Below are 14,834 nucleotides of genomic sequence, written 5' to 3'. Positions count from 1 at the left end.
GAGTGTAGCATCAGCACAACCGACCCCATGTGCTGGTAAGTGCCTGGCCTAACCCCGGCGAAGTAGTGACGAGGCTAGACAAGACCTACCAAAAACAACCTGTGCAGATATATATGTATATACAAGTGCAACGAAATAACAGCATAAAATACCAATTAAGGCGGGGAAGGGACATGCTTAGGGGAAATACAGATGAAAACAACTTATCAGAAGTAAACACGAAACTACATCAGATCTCATAATCTATATAAGTGGTCGGCGTGCCACACGATCCCATTTCAGCAAATATAAGTGGTCGGCGTGCCACACGATCCCATTTCATATTATATAAGTGGTCGGCGTGCCACAAGATCCCATTTCATAATATATAAGTGGTCGGCGTGCCACACGATCCCATTTCATAATATATAAGTGGTCGGCGTGCCACACGATCCCATTTCATAATATATAAGTGGTTTCCCGGCAAGGGATAATACGACTAAGCAGATAAATCCCGGCAAGGGAGCAACAACAATAACTTACACGTCCCGGCAAGGGAATAATCACATCTCTTTCTCTTACGTTCATTTCTTACTTTTTAATCAAGTCAAAAATCGTTCCAACGCTCCAAAGAGTTTACACATCATATTTCCTTCTCATTCTCTTCATATCATATAGAAACCATCAATTAACAAGGAAGAGTCACTACAGAATCCCATTTAAGCACAAATAAAGACCCACGGTCATGCTAGACACCGGTGTATAGATACTCGTCACCATGCCTATACACCGTACTCAACATTTAGCAATTAGCAAATAATACTCTAATCCTATTCCCTCAAGCCAAAGTTAGATCAAACACTTACCTCGAATGCTCCAAACTCAACTCAAGCCTCTAGTATAGCTTTACCACTCAAATTCGGCTCCAACACAGTCAAATCTATGAAATAATGACCTTAAAATATTAATAATAGCTAAACAAACTAAACCCAATGCCTAAATATGAATTTCTAAGCTTTCTTCCCAAAATTCAAAAAATCGACCCCGGGCCCGCTTGGTCAAAACCCGAAGTTCGAACCAATTCCATGTTACCCATTCCCCCACGAGCCCGGATATACAATTTGTTTTCAAATTCGACCCCAAAACGAGGTCTAAATCAAAGAAAATCAAAAAGCCCTAATTCTACCCTTTTTCCCCCAATTCCAACCCTAGATTACATGATTTAGGCTTAGAAACTCATTAATTAATGAAGGAAGATGAAGGAAATGAGTGGGGAATCACTTACCCAAATGGTCTTGAAGAATGGGGGCTTCAATGGAGTTCTAGAGCTTGGGGAAAAAGAGAGCTCGTGTATTTTTGAAGGAATCCCGTAGCTACTATTTTGAACATTTTAAAAAAATCACTGGGCGTTTTTGTGCTACGCGTTCGCCACAGGAGTGTCGCGTTCGCGTACAAGGGGGAGTTGGAGAGCTACGCGTTCGCGAGGGAAGGACTGCGAACGCGAAGAGGAAGTACTGGGGGGTCCAAAGAATTGGCCTACGCGAACGCGTCGACCATCACGCGAACGCGGAGAAGGAAAAGGCAAATCAACGCGATCGCGATGGCCTGAACGCGAACGCGAACGCGAAGAAGGGTGGCCTCAAAGCTATGCGAACGCGAAGGGGTATTGCGAACGCGAAGAAGGATTCTTCTGAGTAAAAATTGTAGAAAAATCTGATGCCTTCCTAAGTTCAAAACCATCCCGAACACCTCCGAAAATACCCCCGAGCCCTCGGGGCTCCTAACCAATCACACACACTAACTCAACAACATCCTACGAACTCAACCGTGCGATCAAATCGCCAAAATATCATCAAAATCATCACTTTTTCATCAAACTTCATAAACCTTCATTTTTAGATATTTAGGTCCGAAACACGTCAAATGACGTCCGATTTCAACCAAATTTCACAGAAAGCGCTTAAACCACATATAAGACCTGTACCGGGCGCCGGAACTAAAATACGGGCCCGATACCAACACGTTCTAATCCATTTCCTTTTCAAATTTCCATATTAATTTCTGAAAAACAATTTCACAGAAAAATTCATTTCTCGGGCTCTCGACCTCGGAATTCGACTCCGGGCACATGCCCGAGTCTCATATTTTTCTACGGACCCTACGGGACGGTCAAATCACGGGTCCGGGTCCGTTTACCAAAAATATTGACCAAAGTCAACTTTAATCATTTTAAAGCCACATTTTGAAAATTTTCACAGAATTTAACATATAATCTTTCCGGCTACGCGCCCGGACTACGCACACAAATCGAGGCAAGTAAAAATGAGGTTTTCAAGGCCTCGGAAGCACAGAATGAAAGAGAAAACAGGTGATGACCCCTTTGGGTCGTCACATTCTCCATCTCTAAAACAACCGTTCGTCCTCGAACGGACAAAAGAAAGGAGTACCTGAGTCGGGAAATAGATGAGGATAACGGTTCCACATATCAGACTCGGACTCCCAGGTCGATGCCTCAGGAGGCTGACCTCTCCACTGGACACGCACTGAAGGAAAACTCTTCGACCTCAACTGTCGAACCTGCCGGTCTAGAATAGCTACCGGCTCCTCCTCATAAGACAGATCCTTGTCCAACTGGACAGTGCTGAAATCTAATACGTGAGTTGGATCGCCGTGATACCTCCGAAGCATGGACACATGAAACACTGGATGCACGANTAATCCATTTCCTTTTCAAATTTCCATATTAATTTCTGAAAAACAATTTCACAGAAAAATTCATTTCTCGGGCTCTCGACCTCGGAATTCGACTCCGGGCATATGCCCGAGTCTCATATTTTTCTACGGACCCTCCGGGACCTTCAAATCACGGGTCCGGGTCCGTTTACCAAAAAAGTTGACCAAAGTCAACTTTTATCATTTTAAAGCCACATTTTGAGATTTTTCACAGAATTTAACATATAATCTTTTCGGCTACGCGCCCGGACTGCGCACGCAAATCGAGGCAAGTAAAAATGAGGTTTTCAAGGCCTTGGAAGCACGGAATGAAAGAGAAAACAGGTGATGACCCCTTTGGGTCGTCACACAATTACTTAACCAACTTCAGGGATTGTTGACATCAAATTCTTGAAACATCAAGTTGACTTTTGGTAATTTGGACTGTGAGCTATTAGAAACAGGCACATCCGATATTTGTGAGGCCTATCCCAAGGGTGTGGGTTGAGAGGTTTCAAAAGGAATGGAATACGACTGGGAGGGTTAATTCAAGAGTTGAAGGGTAAGAAATAGGTTGGTTTATTGGGATCGTAGAGAATGAGCTAACGGGATTGGTAAAGCTGTGGTTCATGAACATTGGGTAGGTTTGAGGCTAAAGGGTTGGGTTAACATAGGGTGTGAGTTAATATGTGAAAAATGAGGTATTGACGACGTTGGCTTTTTATGTTTATCCAACATTTCGAATGCCAAGAGCTAAGGCTCTGATACCAAATTGTAGCGTTCGAGCTTCTAAATTGCAAGGGAAGAAAGAACAATAAAGCAAAAGAAAAAATTAAATAAAGAGAAAAGATTTCATATTATCAAAAATGTTGACAGGTGTTCGATTCTAGAACCTTATATAAGACAAAAAGACTTTAGTTAATGGAAAGAAAAGCTAAGGTGTGAAAACAAAAATAACAAAACTATATACAGTACTAATAGGAACCAAAAGAAACTTAAGGACTTAAATTATTATCACATCATCTCTCTAACTTAGTCAACCGGAGCTCCTCTACCATATTCGCCGCGACATTAAGGATTTCAACCTAATAGTGACCCTTAATATATGTGTTCACAAACCTGCAATTCTTTCTAGCTTCACCATTCACATAAGTGTCAGGATTCGTAATGTTCCCTAATTTTACCATGGACTCCGCGAATTGCTCGAAGAATGCAATTGGATTTGCAGCATATTCCTCAACAAGCTTCTTTGTTTGAAATCCAAGGAAACTTGAATAGAGTTCTTGGTCTGAATTGATGAGTCCTTCTCCTCTAAGCAAAACATGGTAATTAGAATTGTCAAATAAATTGGGCGTAACATAGTCCATGGCTGTTTTATTGTTGTCTGATCCAATAGGAGGACATACTGATTTCAAGTTGCTAAGGTATGTCCGAGAAATTGGATTCAATGAAGTAGTCATTGGGAAATCTCCATATATTCTCTTCTTGAAATTCACACAGCGAGTCTTCCCAATTGTATGGGCACCTGTCGTTTTTAGCAAGCCAAGGACAAGATTTTGTTTAAGTTTCACGAAGAAACTGTAGAATTAAGTAGAACAATTCATAATAGTAGAATACTTACCAGAAAGAGCAACCATATCAGTAACAGAAAGGCCCTGAGATATAAACTTAGAAATAATATAAATAAGCCCTTCATCAGCTGTTGGAAGATTTGTATCAGTTAAGGCATATCCTCCACTTCTTGAGTCTTTTCTACCTAATGGCACATCCCAATATGGTCCACCAACCTGCGACCAACAAACACATTACTCCCTCCGTTTCAATTTAAACGATTTAGTTTGACTTGTCATAATATTTAAGAAAAAAATAGAAGACTTTAGTAATATGTGATCCTAAAAACTTAATGCGCAAAAGCTTTGCAGGGCCATAACATTTGTGTGTCTATAAAAGCTTCTCATTAAGGGTAAAATGAAAAGTTTAAAGTTAAGTTGTTTCCAAATATATAAATGTATCATTCTTTTTGGAACGTCCTAATAAGGAAAGTGTTATTTAAATTGAAACAGAGAGAGTATTTATTAAGTACCAGTTAAGCTTAGTCCTATAATAATACTAAAATTAATTTAATTACTGTGCACTAATAGTATATTGTAGTTTTACACCATCAGATTAAGTTAACCTACAACGACAAGTAATATTTATAACAAAACTTGATCTATTAACATGTTATTGCCAGTTAAATTGCATTGGCAGTAAAATGCTGAATTAAACTAATGACTAAACTAAGAAACCTAAACACAATATACTAATTTTAGTAATACAATAATTACCAGAAGAACTGCATCTCTGGCAGCTACTGTTAGAATATCAGCACAAGAAACAATTCCAGGGCACTCTGATTCAAGCCTGTTTTTAATTCTATCAATAATTCTGAATCCTTTCAATGCATTCTTGTTGTTGGGTGCTTTCTTTTCTCCTTGTAAATTTACCATATCGTCCAGCAATACCGAGCCGTCGCAACCCTGAGAAAATTCAAGCATTTTTTTCAGCAGCTTCAAGCCTTCAACTGGTTTTTGTAATTACAAGCATAAATTAAACTGTTTTACCAAAAAAAATTAGTTGAGTTTGAAATGATGATTATTACTCCCTCCGGTTCCCAATATTAGTCATTTTTGCGTTTGTATTAAATTTTTGATATTCTAGAAAGAGTAAGTTTATGCATTGATGGGGTAAAAAATATTTATACAATCATGTCATAATTAAGCATTAACTAGTAATCTGATGAAAGAAGCAAGTAACATACTATTATAGATTAAAATTCACCGATAACACTTATACTATAAATGTGTATAACTTACATCCTTTAGAAAAACTATTAAGAATTTCTTACATTTTTCTCAAACTCACTCTTAATGCTCCAATTAGTTGACTGTCAATTAAGTGGGGCATTTAAGAAAGACAAATGATAATTAGAGAAAAAAAAATCTACAATTAGGGCTATTAAATAATTTTTTCGGGTCCAGTGCATTAGTTACGGATTACCGTGAACCTAGTAACTTTTGCCTAGATCCTATATTTGTATTGAAAAATTCATTAAATGTATAAGAATATTTAGTCTGGAACCCAGTCAGGTAATTCAGTTATTATTGTATATTAACTTAAGATTTCTGTAGAAACCCATAAACTTAAAATCCTGGATCCGCCTCTAGGTGCGAAAGCTTTAAATGATAGATAAAATGGACTGGATGTAATATTTTCTTTTTACCTGAACAAAGCAGTCATGGAAATGTAATCTCAAAATCAAAGCAGCATTACGAGGATCAGAAAGATAGGCACATGCCATTTCTTTCCTCACAATTTCAACCACAGAAGGACAAGTTGATTTGTAGTAATCCAAACTTAAATGTGGATCACTAATTCCATGCAAACAGCTATTAAAAAATATGCCAAGTACCAAAACCACGCATTCCAAATTCAGAATTCTCGAGTTAAGAGAATAATTATAAGCCATTTCTTTTAGATAATTTCTTGCTTTGCTAGTAGCTTTCTGAGGCTAGTTTGTAGTAAAGAGAAAGATTAAAAAACAAAGATGATTAAGACTGTGAGTTATATAGTAGAGAAGAAAGAAGTTAACTTAAGAATTTGGAGAAATGGACATCATTTTCCTAGTCACATGTCTGGTTAATTCCTATGTGATTTTAGTATAATTTGTAAGAATTGTATAAGTAGTCAACAGAAGATGTAACTAATATTAGAGTGGTTGGGAATGTCTCAAACAAAAATTTCCAAATAAAATGAGATTTAAATCAAAGGCTTGTGGCTTGTCATGATAGAGTTCTGTACGCATAGTTTTGGCAAGTGACCAAACCCATTGTCTTCTCTAATAACAGTCAAAATAGCACAGTATAGCCAGTTTTCGGACTGGTCAATCAAAAATAGCCACCGTTTACCAAGTCAATGAAAGATAGCCACTATTTTGCTGCAACAGAGACCGGTCCAGCATAATATACTGGCGTATTTTTTCGAATTTGAACAGTGTTTTCGCTCAGATTTATCTTTACATGAAAAGTGGCTAAATTTCGATTACTTTTGAAACTGGACTATTTTTGAATGACCTATTGTAAATCTGGCTATATTTGAATTTCACCCCTAATAACAAGCCAAGGTTTGATAGCTTCTACTTTTGCTGAGAATTCATTTTCGAATGTTAAACTTTTTAATCAAGACCAAATATGGAAATAAAAAATTTCTTGGACTAGGGGATGCACTTTTAGGGAATTTCTTTAGTTACTTTTAATTTCCTTTTTATTTTTCTCGATGAGAAATTCTTTTAGTTTTATTTGTCACAATCTAAGGTTCGAGACTAAACCGTCACCATCCAGACCCCCAAACTTTTTCCATTCCCGCGGTGCAAAGGCAGACTTAGGGCATGTGCTCTAATGTTTAACTCGAGCTATATATGAAATATATAATGAGTCACTAATACTGAATCCACTGATTTTAGATTTTGAATTTGCTTTGCGCATAGGAAAGCTCTCCAATATGGCTAATTAATGGGATCCCACGTCTGAAGTGAGTTGATGATAGGCTATAATTGCATATTTTAGTCGCTTATTACACTCTAATTTACTGTTTAATTGAGTTTGAGCTTTAATAGCTAGTGTTTTGCACAATTGTGTGTTTTATGCCTTGTAGGAATGATTCCGAGCTATGTAGATGTTATGGAATAAATTCAAGTGATTTGAAGCTTTGAAGTCTGAGTAAAAGCCCAAGGAATTAAGCCGGGATCGTGTTCGGGGATCAACGGATGATAGTTAAGAACGAACGAAGAATTGAGTAGGTATATTGCGCACTGTCTAGTAAAATGCACATAACTTTTTGCTCAGAACTCCATTTGAGCTCCACAATATATGGTTGGAAAGCTAATTCAAAGGGCTACAACTTTCATGTTTTACGCTTTTCCAAATTCCAAACATAATAGGGTGAAAAATACGCTACAAGTACGTGGCCGCGCACTGGCCGGGGATGTCAGGCAGAACACTTGTCAAAGTGCGCGGTTGATCGGCGGCCACGCACGTCTGTCCGGGAAAAGTGTCATTTTTCGCGTAGGAGAAGGTATGGTTGTTTCGGCCTGACCCTACTTGTTATATATACATGGAAAAACGGTATTTTTGAGGATTTTTGTCACGACCCAAAATCCACTAAGAGTCGTGATGGCGCCGGACACCGCAGTCAGGCAAGCCAACCAAATTACTTAATTAAATTCTCGTTTTAAATATTTCTGAAATCTCTCCTTTTATACGTTTAAGCTATACATAGTAAATTTCACTGAATAAGAAAATGAAACCTTTAACAACTTTTAAAATTCTGAATAAACCCATAGACATCCCCAGAACCCGGAGTCACAAGTGCATGAGCTATTTCTAAGAAACAATACAATACAACATCCGTTCGGAATACAATTGGACCGAAAGTAAATACAATGCATTGAAAGAGACTATACTAGCTGCGGGACGCCTCGAGTAATGTAGCTCACCTAGTCCCAGTATCATCCATGCTGCTACGCCCAGTAGGCCACTAGAAGTACATGTGCCTGTGCAACAAAAATGCACAGAAGTGTAGTATGAGTACAAAAACAACGTGTACTCAGTAAGTATCCCGCCTAATCTGGAAGAAGTAGAGACGAGATGGCAACTTCGACACTTACTAAAGGTCCGGTAATAATATTATTAATGCGATGACTCACGGATTTATTAAGAACAACAGTAGGTTCAAGTGAATTACTAAACACGTAAAAGTTCCTCTTTATTAAAAGTCTCCGGATTCATAATCCATTAGTTAACAATTTTCTCAAATCGGGGAGAGCAGATAGCAATATCAATAAATCTCAAGGCAAGCAATACAAGCATGCGCAACTCATGTCGAGGTCGTACGGCCCGATCCAACATAAATGTAAAATGTGCACTGCCGAGGGTCGAGCGGCACGAACCATAGATGCATCTATTACCCCGCTCGCAAATCATACATGCGACGTGGTCAAATTTAAATAAACAATCACCCTGCTCGCGTACCATACATGCGACGCAGGCACACATAGAAATACATGCTCAAACAACAAATTAAGAATTTTACGGGGAACATTTATCCCATTAGAAGCCAATTCTCTTTTAATGATTTAAGGAATAAAATTTAATCCTCTTAGAAATTTATTTACCAATTCGATAGGATTTAAGAAATTCAACTGTCAATAAGATTGTAATTATTCCAAGTATAGCATGCTTTTGGGTCCTAGACTACCCGGACTTACACATATTAGTAGCTACACACGGACTCTCGTCACCTCATGCGCACGTAGCCCCCACAAATATGAGCACATAACCAATTATTTTACCTATGGGGACAATTCCCTCTTACAAGGTTAGAAAGGAGACTCGCCTCGCTCTGGAAATCCATAACCGGCATTCCACGCCCTTCCAAAGACTTGAATCGATGCTAAATACTCCAAAACTAGCCAATGATTATGTAAATTCATTAATATACGATAAACTACTCATATTAATCCAATTTATAACAATTCCTAACCCCGATCGAAAAGTTGACAAAATTGCCCTCGGTCCCACGTCCCCGGATTCCGAAAATTTTCGAAGATTAAGCTTATCCATGACTCCATGAACTCAAATATATAATTTAATCTCAATTTCATACCCAAAATCGTGGTCAATAAGAATATCAATTTTCTAGGTCTTCCTCAAACCCCCAAATTTCTACCAATTTACATGCTAAAATCCATACATAATCGATGTATTTAACTCAAGATAGGTGGGATTAGCTTACCTTGTCGTTGATGATGAAAAATCCCACTTGAAGCTCTCCAAAAAATCGCCCAAGCCAAGAAAATATGAGAGAAAATGGCCAAATCCCGATTTTTAAAACACATCTCTGCCTCCAGCACTTTCCGCACCTGCGGTCCCTTGACCGCTTCTGCGGTCCCGCAGGTGCGAGCCAATCTACCGCTTCTGCGGTTTCCTCCAGGCTCCCATTTTCCGCTTCTGCACCTCATCCACCGCAGGTGCGGTCCCGCTTCTGCGGCTCCATGAACGCATCTGCGGTCTCTTCACTCCTGGCCAAAACCGCATCTGCGGCTCTCCTGGCCGCTTCTGCGGCTCTCCTGGCCGCTTCTGCGGCTCCGCACCTGCGGCCCAAATTTCGCAGGTGCGGTTATATCAATAACCAGCAGCTTCAGCCCTTTCAAAAATTCCATTTTCGATCCGTTAACCACCCAGAATCCATCCGAGGCCCCCGGGACCCCAACCAATCATACCAACCAGTCCCAAAACACATTACGGACTTGCTCGATGCCTCAAATCATATCAAACAACGCTAAAACCACGAATCGACCTCCAATCCAAGCTTTATTAACTTTAGAATTTCAAACTTCTACTTCCGATGTTTAAACTTATCAAATCACGTCCGATTGACTCCAAATTTTTCACACAAGTCATATTCGACATTATGGACCTACTCCAACTTTCGGAATCGAATTCCGACCCCGATATCAAAAAGTCCACCTCCGGTCAAATTTCTCAAAAACCTTCAAATTTCTATCTTTAGCCAAATGGCCCCAAAATGACCCACGGGCATCCGTATTCACTTTCGATCGCGCTCCCAATTCAAGAATCACCATACGGGGCTACTCCCAGATTCGGAATCCCAAACGGACATCAATAACACTGAAATGCACTGCCATCCAAACTTATGAAATTTCTTCCAAAATGCTAACTTCCAAAATAGGCGCCAAAACGTTCCCGGGTCATCCAAAACCCGATCAAGGCATACGCCCAAGTCCGAAATCATCATACGAACCTGTTGGAGCCTTCGAATCCCAATTCCGAGGTTGTTTACTCAAAAATCCAACCCTAGTTGATTCTTTCAACTTAAGCTTCCGAAATGAAAATTCTCCTTTCGAATCAACCCCGAACTTCCTGAAATTCAATTCTGACCACGCGTACAAGTCGTAATACCTGAAATTGAGCTACTCATGGCCTCGAACTGCTGAACGGCACGCTAGGGCTCAAAACGGCCGGTCGGGTCGTTACAACTTTTGACGTAATTTAGACCTAAGGAGGCTGATGAGACCGGGGATTCGACCTAAGGAGGCAAGAACACACTAGGAGCAAGGCGGGGAATTCTTCTACGAGTTTTTCACTTCCTTCTTCCTATTTCCATTATTGGTTATGAATTCTAGTATTGTAGTTATGCATACTATTATGAATAGCTAATTTGTTATCTAGGGTTTTGATGGAACCTATTGGAGGATGATTTTCCTGTTACGTTAATATAGATTTGCTGTAGTATTTTCTCTATTTGTTCAACTACATTATTATTGTGGTTGGTTGAAGACCTCTCAATCGACTGTGCCTATTTAGTGTGTATTACTCGGAAGAAAGTGCATATTTAGGTAGTTGTTGAACAACATCACTCCTAACATATATGAGAGATCAATACGAAGGGCTTAAAGGTGGGATTAGGGATCACGAAACCTTGGGTGCGATCCGAGTGAGCCGTACTTAATGCCAGCTAACGTAATTCGGGAGAATATGTCTAGTAAATTGTGGTAATTACTCGGGAGAGAGTTACCACAGTCAGAGCGCTCATGATCGGTAGTGAATACTTAGGCAAATTTATAGAAAACGTAGCGGGAAGGATTCCGACAATAGGGGAAATCATAACTCTAGACCTTCTTAATCTTGTCTCTAACCCTTAGTATCTTTAGTTGTTAATTTACTATTTTAATTTGTTAGTTAATTAGTTAAACACAAGAATCTTAATATCTATAAGTTAGGAATTGTTCAAGCTTGTCTTCGTGGTGATAGTGAACAGTTGTAGCTAAGCCTTAGTTCTCTGTGGGATTCGACTCCGAACTAGTAAACCGGATTATATTTGCAACGACCGCTTAATCTTTTTTATAAGGCATAGTTGGGCAAGATCATGAGTCTTAGAAAGTTGTTCTAATGATGCTTCAATATTGTAGTAAGTACTAATTAATGTTACTTCTTATCTTTCTTGGGCTAATTGACTAGGAAAGGGACACGTCTTATTAAGGATATGATAGTTCGCAACTCCTTTAATACATTTAAGTTATTTATTTGATTATTCAAGCCTTATAACAAGATGAGATAATTAACCACTTAACATGGGTGTTTGAATAAAAAACTTAGAGTCTGTTTGGAAAGACACCTTAAAAATGGATTTGGGTGTAATTACACAGTTTGGCATGTTTGTTTGGCCAAGTAATTACTTGGTCAGCATGGAATTGGGTGTAATTGAAGATGTGTAATTACACCCTCCAATTCTCAAGGGGGAGGTGGGAATTGGTGGTAATTATACTATGTAATTACAAGGTTGCCTTTTAGTTTCTTTCCTTTTTGTTTTTATTTTAATTTATTTTTTATAACTTTTTATTTCTATTATTTTAATTTTTTAACTTTATCTTTACTATTTCTTTTGAAATTTTAAATGTATATTTTGCTTTGTACATTTATCTTTACTTCTTGTGATTCCATGTAATTACTTATATTTTATTTTTTATTTATTTTATTATTTTATTTTTTAAAACTATACCTCCTAGTATTAGAAATAATGAGTCATTAACAAACTTGATATATGAAATTAAAGTAGAATTTTATTATTGAATGTGGTTATAAACTTATCATGTTTCCTAATCTTAAGTTGCAGTGGAACTTATTATTATTATGTTGGAATTCGACATATGTTCAACTATTTTATTTTATTTTTTTGAATTTTAAAATTGCGTTATATTCATGGTTCCAATTTACTTGTTTTAGTAGTATTGGCTCACATTGCATGTTGTTCATTTTTTTAGTTAGAATTGATAGATTAGATTTGTGAAATATTTGACTAATGTTATCACATTATATTTATAAATATTAATTTATTTTGTCAAATATGAATTCCATGATGTTCTTACAAAACGTATATTTTTAATTTTTGTAAGTATCTAAACTAAATATTATTAATTTTAATAAATATTATTTTTACAATATTAGTTATAAATATATGATTACTAAATTAATGTATATTCACGAAAAAATATACATCTTAAATACCAAGTATAATAGCATTTATACTTATAAAAATTTAGAGGCATATATTTATTATATTAACTTTTAAGTTTTGATAATTACTTAATTTAAAATTTAATCTAACTGTGTAATTACACCTGTGCAACCAAACAGTAAACATAATTATTGTTACACCTCCTTTTTACCTACACCACCGTAAAGGGTATAATAAGGGAGTTTTTCCAATTAAAGGACAATCGAAACGGGATTATTTATTCAAAGATTCAGAGTCGCCACTTGGGATAGTTTATGGTGTCCCAAGTCACCGGTTCAAATCCCGAATCGAGGAAAATATTGACTCTGTATTACAGTCCGCTAACCAGAAATTCGGATAAGGAATTCTGTTAACCTGGGAGAAGGTGTTAGGCATTCCCGAGTTCCGTGGTTCTAGCACGGTCGCTCAACTGTTATTATTGGCCTATTATCTGATTTTATTACAAGTTTTAAACCTATTGCAATTTTAAATTTATAGCCGCTTTTATTCATTTTTTAAGGAAGATTGCAACGTCATTTAAAATATGTCTTGAACCACATCACATAAATGCACCCGTAGTCCGCAACACATTTTATCTAACGTTGAGATTTAGATTTGGGTCACATAAATGCGCACCCGAGTTTAGGAAGGTAAATTATTAAAATAACGCGCCTAAAGCAACTACGTGTCACGACCCAATTCCCAACCCGGCCGTGATGGCGCCTTTCGTGAAGACAAGGCCAGCCAGAACAACTCAAACACCCCTTTTAAACAACTAATTAATATTGACAAATCCAAAACACGTGTAAGATAGTCATAAATGCGGAAACAACGATAATAACAGAGGAAACCATCCCGACACAGCCCAAATCGGGGTGTCACAAGTCATGAGCTACTACAGAGTTTGCTATAAGTCTACAAAGTATGATATCTGATACAATAGTCTGAATAGAAACATAAATGATAGAGGATAGGAGAGATAAGGGGCTGCGGACGTCAACAGCTACCTCGTAACTCCAAATCGATGCCTGGTCTGGAAGGAATCAGCGCTCAGGTGCGGACTCTGCTATGCCTGAATCTGCACACATGGTGCAGGGAGTAATGTGAGTACTCCGACCCAGTGAGTAATAATAATAAATAATAACCGAAGGAATGAAAACACATAAGTGCACAAGGCAATTCTATCTCAGGCAGTAAATCACTTAAAGCAGTAAAACAAAAAGAATCAAATGAAATCTCCTTTTAAAAACAGGTAAATCAGGTAAAACAACAAGTAAATAGTGAGTAGGAATCTGCCCCTCGGGCCCAGTATCAATCGCTCAGAACAGTGCCAGCCCCTCGGGCTCAGTATCAGTGACTCAGCATAGCATCAGCCCCTCGGGCTCACTCTCAGTCACTCAGCATAATATCAGCCCCTCGGGCTCACTCTCAGATCATATGGGTACCCGCGCTCACTGTGGGTGTGCAGACTCCGGAGGGGCCCCTTACGGCCCAAGCGCTATATCAACATAAGGCCTGAAAGCCTTCTCACATCACTCATAAGGCATGAAAGCCTTCTCACATCACTCACAAGGCCTGAAAGCCTCCTCACGTCACTCAAGCCACCTAGTGGCATATAAATGTATCTCAGGCCCTCGGCCTCATATCACTCAGCATATCCTCACATATGGACCTCGGCCTCACTCAGTCCAGAAATCATCACAAGCCTCTCGGCATCAGTAAAACAATAGTGCTCAGCCCAAACAACAATGGAAATATCATTTAAATCTCAAAAATTCAATTAAAAGTGGCTGAGTTTGTAAAACAGTATTAATCAACAGGACTGAGCTCAAGTAATATATCAAAATAGTGAGGAAACGGTGATAAAACCCACGAAGGATTCAAGTAGTCGGCATGAAGCCCAAAAATATGACAATAAGCCCAAATCATGTTGATAACAAACACATGTCAGTCAAATACGCGGTAAAAATATCAATCGGGGCGGACCAAGTCACAATCCCCAGCAGTAAACAACCCCGCGCTCGTCGTTA

The 14,834-nt window shown here is 38.3% G+C and overlaps 1 protein-coding gene across 1 annotated transcript; it reads right to left on the bottom strand.

Annotated features, from left to right (window-relative positions):
• On the bottom strand, positions 3,668-6,260 carry LOC109222867 (peroxidase 11-like). The gene is made up of 4 exons (XM_019387165.1): positions 5,954-6,260; positions 5,019-5,210; positions 4,313-4,478; positions 3,668-4,216 (listed from the first exon to the last, which is right to left on the bottom strand). The coding sequence occupies exons 1-4, from the start codon at positions 6,197-6,199 to the stop codon at positions 3,777-3,779; spliced, it is 1,044 nt and encodes a 347-aa protein (XP_019242710.1). The 5' UTR covers positions 6,200-6,260; the 3' UTR covers positions 3,668-3,776.

Source organism: Nicotiana attenuata, chromosome 2 (genome assembly GCF_001879085.1).
Source record: "Nicotiana attenuata strain UT chromosome 2, NIATTr2, whole genome shotgun sequence".
NCBI lineage: Eukaryota > Viridiplantae > Streptophyta > Magnoliopsida > Solanales > Solanaceae > Nicotiana > Nicotiana attenuata.
This window is presented reverse-complemented; position numbering and strand designations above follow the sequence as displayed.

Excerpts from the sequence above, each read along its gene's own strand:
- LOC109222867 (XM_019387165.1), bottom strand. The coding sequence starts at position 6,199 with ATGGCTTATAATTATTCTCTTAACTCGAGAATTCTGAATTTGGAATGC. Across the intron at positions 5,211-5,953 it reads TCCATGACTGCTTTGTTCAG|GGTTGCGACGGCTCGGTATT; the intron begins GTAAAAAGAAAA and ends GAATTTTCTCAG. Across the intron at positions 4,479-5,018 it reads CCAGAGATGCAGTTCTTCTG|GTTGGTGGACCATATTGGGA; the intron begins GTAATTATTGTA and ends TGTTGGTCGCAG.